The sequence below is a fragment of the Anser cygnoides genome, chromosome 18, assembly GCF_040182565.1.
Source record: "Anser cygnoides isolate HZ-2024a breed goose chromosome 18, Taihu_goose_T2T_genome, whole genome shotgun sequence".
NCBI classification, from domain to species: domain Eukaryota; kingdom Metazoa; phylum Chordata; class Aves; order Anseriformes; family Anatidae; genus Anser; species Anser cygnoides.
Window position 1 is genome coordinate 8,523,219 of NC_089890.1, and position 9,789 is coordinate 8,533,007.

At 52.6% G+C, this 9,789-nt stretch overlaps 1 protein-coding gene and 1 long non-coding RNA gene across 8 annotated transcripts; one reads left to right on the forward strand and one right to left on the reverse strand.

The window, feature by feature from the left end:
* Positions 1-263: 263 nt before the first annotated feature.
* TMIGD1 (transmembrane and immunoglobulin domain containing 1) lies at positions 264-4,352 on the reverse strand. Of its 3 annotated transcripts, XM_048074029.2 has the most exons (7): positions 4,234-4,352; positions 3,862-3,962; positions 2,703-2,981; positions 1,939-2,217; positions 1,105-1,208; positions 810-838; positions 264-405 (listed from the first exon to the last, which is right to left on the reverse strand). In XM_048074029.2, exons 2-7 carry the CDS (start codon positions 3,938-3,940, stop codon positions 402-404), a joined length of 774 nt encoding a protein of 257 aa, XP_047929986.1. In that variant the 5' UTR covers positions 3,941-3,962; positions 4,234-4,352; the 3' UTR covers positions 264-401. The 3 variants fall into 3 exon arrangements, with proteins under 3 accessions (XP_047929986.1, XP_047929985.1, XP_013051952.1); XM_048074028.2 differs by lacking the exon at positions 4,234-4,352 and having other exon boundaries at positions 3,862-4,052; XM_013196498.3 differs by lacking the exons at positions 264-405; positions 4,234-4,352 and having other exon boundaries at positions 806-838; positions 3,862-4,052.
* On the forward strand, positions 1,209-9,584 carry LOC125184009 (uncharacterized). Of its 5 annotated transcripts, XR_010825746.1 has the most exons (6): positions 1,213-1,520; positions 4,600-4,740; positions 5,212-5,381; positions 5,714-6,446; positions 7,711-8,192; positions 8,636-9,584. It is a non-coding gene; the product is annotated as an uncharacterized lncRNA (long non-coding RNA). The 5 variants fall into 5 exon arrangements; XR_010825748.1 differs by having other exon boundaries at positions 1,209-1,520; positions 5,758-6,446; positions 7,711-9,584; XR_010825749.1 differs by having other exon boundaries at positions 1,209-1,520; positions 5,811-6,446; positions 7,711-9,584.
* Positions 9,585-9,789: the final 205 nt, after the last annotated feature.

A 9,789-nucleotide genomic window follows, 5' to 3' on the forward strand; every position in this document is an offset into this window, starting at 1 on the left:
CTGACAGGACAGGGCGGCGAGGTGGCCTGGGTGGCCACGAGGAGCTGCACCACCAAGAAGGTGGCTGCCAGCCGGGCATCCCCCCTCAATCCCCCGTCAGCGCCCCGATCCGTCCGTGTGGGTCCCTCAGGGAGCAGCCAACGAGCCCCGTGCCTGGGTGTGTGCACAAACCGTGCAGCACGAAGTACGTGGGGAAGGCCTGGCAGCTGCCCAGGCAGCTTACCCCCCCCGGCTGTGCTTTAAACAATAACTTGGAATCAGGAGCCGTGAAGAAGTATTTGTATTTCAAAAAGACCACAGGAGCTTGAGGCCCGAGTCTTATTGCAGTGTTTAATCATCTCTTGCAGGGGTTTGTGTTCCACCACGAGTAATTGTGGGTGTGCACGGGAACTTGGTGATCCTTACCTGCAGCGAAATGAAAAAAAAGAAATGAAAACTCACCTACTATGAAAAAAAAACACAAAAAACAGCTGAGTCAAATTCATTTGGGCTGCATTGGGCCATTACATTTTCCCCCACTGCCTCCCCACAGGCATTGCGGGGTGCTGGGACGGCCAGGGCAGGAGCCACGCAGGGCCGTGCCTCCCATGCTCGTGTCCCCGTGCTCCGGCCCAGCAGGGCCTCTCCGCTGGGAGAGGAGGTGCAGGCCGACCGTGGCCGGCCAGAGCACAAGCAGGGGAGCTCAGCCTGGCTGGCGTTAGCGTGGTGTTAGCGTCTTTTGTTCCCCGGCTTCTGCCAAGGCTTAAAGATGGGATTTCATTCAGAAGCTTGTTCTGGGAAGCTGCATGAATGAGCAGTCAAATACTTACAGAGCTGTTTCACTTGATCTTTTGAAGCACTGAAAATAAAGACAGAGTCCTGTTATCTTTCGTATCTTCTGGCCAAGGGGTATTTTTACTAATGTCTCACATGTGTGTAATTCATTCCCCCTAGAATACCTAATATTTGATTTATCTACTGGTAAATCTAACGCAGGAGGTAGTACGTAATGGTTTTCTAACACTGAAAGCAACACAACAAAGCAGTATAGAAAAGGTGGAAAACAAAAGGGCATTGCAGCAAAACAAACTATTTTTTTTCCTCGGAAACTGGATCTATCCGTACCTTAAAAATTTTATCTCTTCGAGCCACAATTCCAAAAAGCACGGTGAGTGCAACCACCACCACAGCAGCGATAACAGCCTCCGTGGGGAAAACAGGTTTTTTATCTGTAAAGAGGGAGAGGAGGTTGTGTATCTGTTAGATTGGTGCAGTTACATAAAACAAGTCGTTTCACAGAACCACAGAAAGGCACAATTCTATTTTGGTGCACCAAAGGAAGAATTAAAATGTCGGTCCCTGAAGAGGATCCCCGGGGTGTCCTGACACTAATGTTGCTTTTTTCTCTTTTTCAGGACACCCCGGCCCGTGGGGTGGGCAGTGGATGCCCCAAACCCAGTGAGCCACCTCACCAAGCATCACCTCTCGGAGACATGGGCACCCAGCACAGCTTGGCCTCCACCTGCCTGTATTCCGCAGAGGTACAGTCATTTCTGGAGGATAGCTAATCTCTCTTGCCTTAAGCAGCTTTTTTAGCATGACAGAATACTGTGGTTGGAATACAAAGCTTCAAGTGAGACCTAAGGTGCTTTAAAACACACTTGGATGTGCCCTGTCATCATGGGAAGTGAGAAAGTGGGACGAGCCTGCTTCAGGTCATGCTTGCCAAGTGCCTTTGAATAACAAGTAAAGCAGGAAAGGCCTTTTCTGGTGCTGTGCACCCGGGCACAGGTGAGATCCTCATTGTTGCCGTGCTCTCAGTTAACGTGGGGAGTTTACCACTTTCCACTTACACTTCTTTACACTTCTCCACCGTATTAGTGTAAGTGGATTGCTATAGTTGTAAAAGAGAATGGAGAGTTGGGTGTAAACCTTATTGTTTAGCAGCGGCCTTGTTACCTTCAACTATCAGGTGGAAATCCTTTCTCCCGCTTCCCAAAGAAGATTTCACCTCACAGGTGTAGGTCCCGTTGTCAGACTTCTGTACTTTCTTGATAGAGAGCTGGAAGACCTCGCTAGTCTGGTACACCTGGTAGCGATCTTGCTGTAGGGTCAGGATGGTGTTGTTCTTGTACCAGGCTGCTTGGCCTTGCGGGTTGGATTTGGCATTGCAGGTCAGAGTGACATCTTTTTCTTCTTCGGCTTGGACGGTTTCGTCTTCAGTCATGTTGGGAGGAACTGTTCACAGTAAGTGCAGATAAATAGGTCATTAATAACGCTGCTCGCCATTAAACAGGAAATAACTTCGCTTTTCACATCAGTTGTGCGCCTTGTTTAAATGGGGTGGCATGCTGCCCTGCAGCCCTTCGTGATCCCCAGGGAGCAGCAGGGCAGGCATGACAGACACTCCCGTGACTCCCCTGCCCTGACTTGTATCCTTGAGAAGGAATCTAGGTGGAGGCAGGGACATAGCCAGAAAATCTTCTTAAGGGCCCACCCCCTCCCTGTAAAAGAGGCATCAGATCAGGCCATAAGCACCACTGTGGAAAGGGAGTGTCTTACCACGTGAGCTGTCTCCTCCTAAACGCATTTTTTCCGGGTGAACACAGCGTACAAGGGTACAAAACACCCCGCCTTCAACTCACACCCAGACCCCGAGGTGCTCAGCCCATGATTTTGTCTCACCAAGCCGCTCCACACAGATATCCACAACAGCCACTCACATAGGACATCCAGGATCACCGAGACCTTGACGGACTGGTCCCGCATCAGCTTGCACGTGAAGGTGACACCATTGTCGGTCGCAGCGGCCGGGGAGATGCAGATGTTGCTGATGTTCACTTTATTCCCATCTTTCAGATCCACTTTGCCGTCTCCTCGGTACCAGAGCAGCTCCTCGGCCTGGCTGCTGTTCTGTACCAGGCAGGAGAGGGAGATGGGAGTCCCAGATGATGTGGACAGGGTGAAGTCAGCAGCATGGTTATTTACAGACAGTTCCACGCCTGCAGAAGGAGAATGAGGGCATTTGGGTGTCCTAAGCTGTACCCTTCCCACAGAAAGCCTGCGGTTTCTCCAGGCCTTCACCTTGGAGGACACTGACAGAAGAGCTTCAGGCTTCAACGTAACACTTATCTTTCAAGTGTGACTCTAGTTTCTGAGACAGGAAGCATCTTCATCACAAAGCTCACTTCATGGTTACTTAAAATCAAAGTGAGGCGTTTGCAACTGACTGCATGAATGCCAAAGCCTGACCTATAATAAGAAAATGTCTGAAAACCACATTATGTCAGCGACGATGTAACACCCAGCAAAAGAACATCCTGCCAGTATTGCCCAACCTCCTGCTACAAATCACTGATGCAGCATACCTGTGCCCTCAGTTTTCCTGACACACTTTGGTATTCTGCTTTTTGGCTCGAGCTGAATGTGAGCGTATAAAGTAGTTAATCAGCTGCTCTGCCATGCCCAGGCAGTTTGTGAGTTGCAGTTAATCTAACGTACAAACCTCTGGATGTATTAAATGGGAAAACAATATGGGAAATAATTTTTTCTATCAAGCTAAAACTCACTAGTCTAACCAGAGTCATGGATTAATCAGCAAGAAGTACATCGCAGAATATAAAGGCACAGCGGCCTCGTCATTCCTGTGCAACTGCTGCACTAACATTTGAAAATGCTGATGCTTCCCCACTCCCTGCTCAGCTACTCTAAAATCAGAGGCCAGTTTTTAGGCAATCCTCAGGGAATGAGCTCCAGAGCACAGGAAAAGGTGGGATGCTGCTGTGGCACATCACCCCAGGCGGCGCCCAGCCCCAGACAGTTTCCCCTGTCAGCACGAGGCAGCTCGGACAAAGCGATGACGGATTTTTTTCCATTGCTTACCTGTGGCTACGCATGCCAAAAAGCAAACCACGAGGACAGGCACTGCATAGGGGACTGCGAGGCTGCTTTTCTGTGCCATCTCGGAGGAGCCCGGCCGGTGCCTGTTGAAGAGAGGGAGGGCCACAGCGCTGCTGCCGCTGCTGGGGCTCGCAGAGGGGCTCCCTGCTGCCATCAGGCACCCTGGGGAGAGCCCTCACCGACGCCGGGCCAGGGTCACTGGGGATAAACTAGGCCAATTTATTGCACAGCTTTTTCCAAGTCCAAGCAGAATCAAGGAGATTTTCTGTCTTTCATCTCTGTTGCATGAATCCGTTGTCTCTCACTACCTGCCTGCCAGGGGCGGCTGTCTCTGGGACGTGGCAGCGGACTTACCTGGGGAGGTGTCCCTGGAGAGGCTGCTTCTGAAAAGAAATGTGCAGCGCTCTCCTCTCCGTATTTATAAGGTCTGGATTTTAATATTTTATGGTAGTTCAGTAAGAAGTGAGTCCATAAAATGGGTTCAAGGCCTCATTTAATTCCTGGATTTCTGAGCTCCCAGAACACTGAAGAAAAGTATTTGCTGGGCTCTGCTGTCTGTTTTATGAGACTTGCCGAGGCAATGAGTAACTAATGAGAAAGTTCCTGCATCAGCTATAAAGACCTTCTGCCAAAAATAACACCTTTTCACTTTCAGCTTTCTGGCTGTTTGTGACACCGTTTCAAGCCGTAAGACGTTTATCCTAGATTATCCTTGAACAGGAGGAGACTCCAATACCCCCCTTCATGCCTGAAGGTCCGTTGCTGTGTCCTTTTTTGACGGGAAAAGGAGAAAATGCACTGATTCAGACTTTGAACTGCGTGTTGGCAGAAGAGGGAGCAGAGCCATTGCCCTGCTAAAAGGTGAGTACCCTCAGCTAGCTCAGCCCCCGGGAAGAGCGAGGATCGCTGTGCTGCAGTGATACTGCGTGATAAGAGGGAAGTTTTTAGAGTAAATGAGGATGTAAAGGATGAAAGCATGGAGTTTGGGGTTGTGTTTTTAGTCTAGAAAGAAGAGTAGAGGAATTAGAGGTTCTGTGGTGGGTCTGTCATGATGCAGGGCACAGCATCAAATGGCACCTGGGGAAAATTCTGTCCTGGATTTGCCCCAAGTCTGTGTGACAGGCAGCAAGGTGAACTGGGGTTCCTTGGGTTTACAGTTGCTAAATGAAAGCAATGGCAGTGCCCTGTTTTGCAATGGGATTTGGGAACTGCCGAAGGAAGGGAGACTAGAAAAGCAAGGTGTTAACTTGGCCAGAGGCACCGAAAGGGAATGTTCTAAAACTGATAAGAATTACTTTCGCAATGACTTTTTGCATATTCCTTTTTATAAAGGGAATAATCATCCTGTGGGTGTCTGATTACCGCCGAGGTCTAGAGCTGTGTGGGTTGCGTTATCCACCTTCCCGGGACGCCTAGGAGGGACAGAAACGTCATGTTCCGGGACGTAAAGCAGCCCCTGGTGACTCAGCCCAGGAGGAACCCTTCAGACAGGCAGAACCCCGGTGAGTCTCTGCGGCAGCGGATCCAGCGCCCTCCTTTGAGGTGTTTGGATCGGGCAGTGTCAAGGCTGGGTTAGACAGAGCACGGGCTTGAGCCAGAACCATCCACCCATCCGCTCCTCCTCGCCGTCCTTATGGCAACAGTGGGCTGACAATAATAAACCCCAATTAAGACTGTTGTTAAATATGACTGAGCAGCCCCAAAGGGATTAAATTAACACACAGCAGTCTATTTCTGGGTGTAATCCAAGCCTTGGAAACCTGAGAAGAAAAGATTTAGAACGTGATAGAGATTGGGCCAAAGTTCATTTTCCACTGGCTGTCTTAACTTCCAGCTCCAACCTCCTCCTTGGTTTGGTTTCCACTTGATTATCCTCAGCGCCTCCAGGGACAGAGAGCACAACGAGTAATCCCCTGAACATTGCCTGGCAGGCAGCACAATTTATATTCAGCGGTGTCGTGAGGGTGGAAGATCACTCCTGGAGTCTGGGGCACAGCAGGATCTGCACCGACGTGTGGGAGCTGAGGAGCGAATCCACAGGCTGGGTCGTGTTGTGAGGCAAGCGCTGTAATCCTGCTCCAGAAAACATGTTTGCAACAGAGCCTGAGGCTCCGCTCCAAGCCTGCTCCCGTCTTCCTGCTCGTGGTGGTTCTCCTCTCCTAATCCCTTTTTAATATGCGGTGCTACATATTTTGCAACCCCACTGTTCGGGCATGACTCTAACACGGCCTCTGCTTGCCAGCTGTCGGGGCCGGGCTGCCAGGGGATGCCGCCGAGCATCCTCAGCGCCCCTGGGCCCTCCCACAAAACCGATTTTCCCAAGTATAAAGATTAGGAAGATGGGACGTGCCCTGGTTTTGCAGGCTCGCAGCCCGTGCCCCAGATATCGTCCACTGTTGGGACAGAACTTTTTCATAAGTTCGTTAATAATTCTATTTCCTGATCGCCCTGAAATAAAAGGTCGCACGCTCTGGCACTGAATAGCCATGGGAAGGAAAAAGAAGGGTGAAAGGAGCACTGGACCAGTGCACGTTTTAAAAAATGATGTGAAGGAAGTCGCTCAGCGGGTGGGTAGCATCTGGGCTGCAGGGCGGTGCTGGCGCTGGAGCGGAATGGGTGCGGGTGTGGGTGCAGAGGCACGGGGTGCGGGTGCCCCCTGCGGGACACCGGGTGCCTCTGGCAGCCCGTGGCACCGGCCCAAGCTGCAGGGAGCAGCTCGGAGCAGGGCTGCGGGACCTCCTGGGTGGGTTTGGGTTTCAGCCTGGCGTGGGAAGCCCCCTGCTGAGCCTGAGCTGGCAGCGGTGCAGCACGGAGCCGTATCCTGGCCTCTCTGTGCTCATCTTTCAGAAGTTTGGGTATGCTTGAGGAACCTCAGGCATCGAGGTTTAAATTGTTTAAACAATACCTTTAAGCTGTTGTTTCAGAATCTACTGAGCTCTCCCTCCTTGACGTGAGCGCAAGGAGCGGAACTGTGTCCAGGAGGGCAAGCCTAACTTTTAGGGAAGAGCATCGAGGCACTCGCCAGCATTTCCTGCGCTGTGACGAAAACATCCAGAGACTGCAGGAACTCTGAGGAGTGTGCAGGGACGTCCTGGCACGCTGCTGCAGCGCGGTGCCCGCTGCTGTTCCCAGCCCTCAGCACGGGTCTGCCTCTTCCCAAACTGCTCTGGGTCACATTCGGCGCTGCTGGCACGCCTCGTCGCCGGTCTTGATTTAGAAAACTAAAGATAGCACCCGAGTGTGGCCGTTGCTATTCTAACCTGAGAAATACAGTCCCAAATAAAAGCAAATGTGAAAAGAACTTGGCATGACATTAGCAATGTAGGTCCCTGCAGGAGATAAAGGTGAGTTTTCTGTGCTGAATTCCACTTCGATGTTAGTCCTCGTGGCTTCCCATCTAGGGAGTCCTGCTTAACAGCCTTCAGCTTTCACACCTAGTAGCGCTCAGGCAAATTAATAATATCGATCCTTAATTTGCATGATGAAACTCCATTTTCAACCTGATTAAAGCAATTTGCAAGGCAGTCCCCTGCCTCAGCAGGCTCGTAGCAGAGATTATCTGCTAGGTCCCCGTGACTTTGTTGGTTTTCCGGACAGAAAACATGCCTCTGCCACCGCTGGGCAGGGCTTCAAGGGTTTTTTCCTCCTCTGGGAAAAGAAAATTACTGGGGATGCTGCTAAGTTGGGTGCCTGTTTCTTGCCTGATTTAGATTCTCTCTGACGGCCAGTACAGGAAATTCCCTAGTATTATTCCCAGATCTGCTTCTCTTTCATCACTGTTCTTCTGTGGCTACTCTACAGCCTAGACCCAAGATATTTTTGTCTACCTAGGAACCATCATCACCAGTGGGATTTCTCGGAAGTGCTCTGCTGGAAATCCGAGTGCTGATTTGATCGTGTGAAGACCTGCCAAACAACACGAGCAGTTTGGACTTCCCTGCTGTGGAGTCATCCCTCGTTCCCCTCGGCGAGGAATCCGCAAAGCCCCAGCTGCTCCATCTTTCTGGTTCACGGGGAGCCGCTCGCTGCCAATCTTCAGGAGGAAACCGCACTCCTCGGGGGCCGAAACCACCACAGAGGGTGTTGCAAGGCAAAAGCCACAGCCCCCATGTAACCAGCCTTGCGGTGTGCCAGGGCTGCAGCTCTCTGCACGCAGGAGCACGGAGAGGAGCCGAGGAGGAGCAGAAGGAGTCCCGCAGGTCAATCCCTCACCTACGGTCGTGCTCGCCCAGGGGCCCGGCAGGCAGAGCTCCTAGGCTGGCCCAAGGAAGCGCGGAGGTTTTGTTTTTAGTGGCTGCTGAGAAAATGACGGGGTGAGTCAGTCCTCTGCCACATGCTGCTTTTACAATTGGTTTGTTGAAATTCCAGACAACCGGGCTTTTATCAGCTAAAAAGGGAAATGAGCTCAGTCACTCCGTGTAAATCCAGAGCAATTTATTTGTAGACTAACGACTTAAACCTATGTAACTGTGAGCACTTGTGAGACTGCCAAATTCCCTGTTGATGTTCCTTCTCCCTTTTGGTTTAAAAACACCCTGGTGACCCAGGTCTTTCAGCTTTCCCAGTTTAATTAGATCAGGGGCATCTCTTTGATGGATAATACCTGTTCCCTGCTCGTCTCCTTCATAATGACTGTGCAGTGCAGATGAGCCCTGAGGAAGAGAAGCCAATTTACTCTCCTTTTCCTCGGGGCCCTTCCGCTGCCGTACCACGCTTGGCTTACACAAAAGTTCGCATCATCTGATCTGTCGTGCAGGGGATCCCTGGATGCAGTGAGATCAAAGGTTCAACAGCTGACGGTTGCCCTGAAGACCGCAGCCTGATGTGCTAGGCTCAGAGCTTGTATCCCCGACAGGAAATGCCGGAGCTGGGAAGCAGATGTGTGTACAAGATACTGCCGCAAAGTTAAACAGGAATTGATGAGACCCACTGCTGGACATGGCCGCTCTCAGCGCTTTGTGGGCCGCCACACACTTTTTGCAGAGTAAGTTATTGTGCTCGTTATTCCTTGTCATTTCGCCTGCCTGGAAAAAGGAAGTAGCGAAGATCTGAATGGCGGAACCCCCAAAGTGTTATTTATACCAAGCCTCTCGGATACGTATCCTGTTGGGTGCCCTGTTCTGCCATAGCCCGCAGCACAGCAGCGCTGTACACGACACCTGTGGGTGCTGGGGTGCCCGTAATGACACCTAACGATGCTGGGATGCCTGTAACAACACCTAAGGGTGCTGGGGTGCCCGTAACAACACGTAACCATGCTGGAATGCCCGTAATGACACCTAACGGTGCTGGGATGCCCGTAATGACACCTAAGGGTGCTGGGGTACCTGTAATGACACCTAAGGGTGCGGAGATGACCATAAGAACACCAAACCACGCTGGGGTGCCCGTAACCCCCCCTGGGGTTGGGGCTGGGTGCTGGGGGCAGCCAGGACAGGCCCCGGCTGTGCTCCCCTCCGGGCAGCCCTGCAGCAGAGCCACACTTGAACCCCTTATTGGCGCGCCAAGGGAGGAGACCACCCCGCGCCTCCCTCCTCCTCCAGCCTCGGCTCCGTTCGCAGCTCCCTGGCTCGCCTGTGTATTCCCGAGGGGGTTCTGCTCCAGCAGCACACGGCGCGGGGGGCACCGCTGGGCGCTGGGGCAGGGCCGGCCGGCCACATGCGGGGCCTTTTGGGCGGCCCGAAGGCTGCAGGGCCCCCCCAGACCCCCCCCAAGCCCTCCCCGCTCCCCCCCCTCCGGCTCCTCCCGCAAGGGGGCGCCGCGGAGCCGCCGGGCGCCCCGCCCCCTCGCCGTGACGCTGCTCTCCCCTCCGCCCCTCATTGGCCAAGCTCCCCGCTCCCCCACCCCTCCGGCCCCAGCGGCGGCCGCTCATTGGCCGCGGGGGGGCGGAGCGACAGCACCGAGGCCCCG

Coding starts and splice junctions, on each gene's coding strand:
- TMIGD1 (XM_048074028.2), bottom strand. CDS start 4,033: ATGGCAGCAGGGAGCCCCTCTGCGAGCCCCAGCAGCGGCAGCAGCGCT. Junction 2,982..3,861: donor TTTGGCATGCGTAGCCACAG/GTAAGCAATGGA, acceptor CTCCTTCTGCAG/GCGTGGAACTGTCTGTAAAT. Junction 1,209..1,938: donor TTTCCACCTGATAGTTGAAG/GTAACAAGGCCG, acceptor CCCTCTTTACAG/ATAAAAAACCTGTTTTCCCC.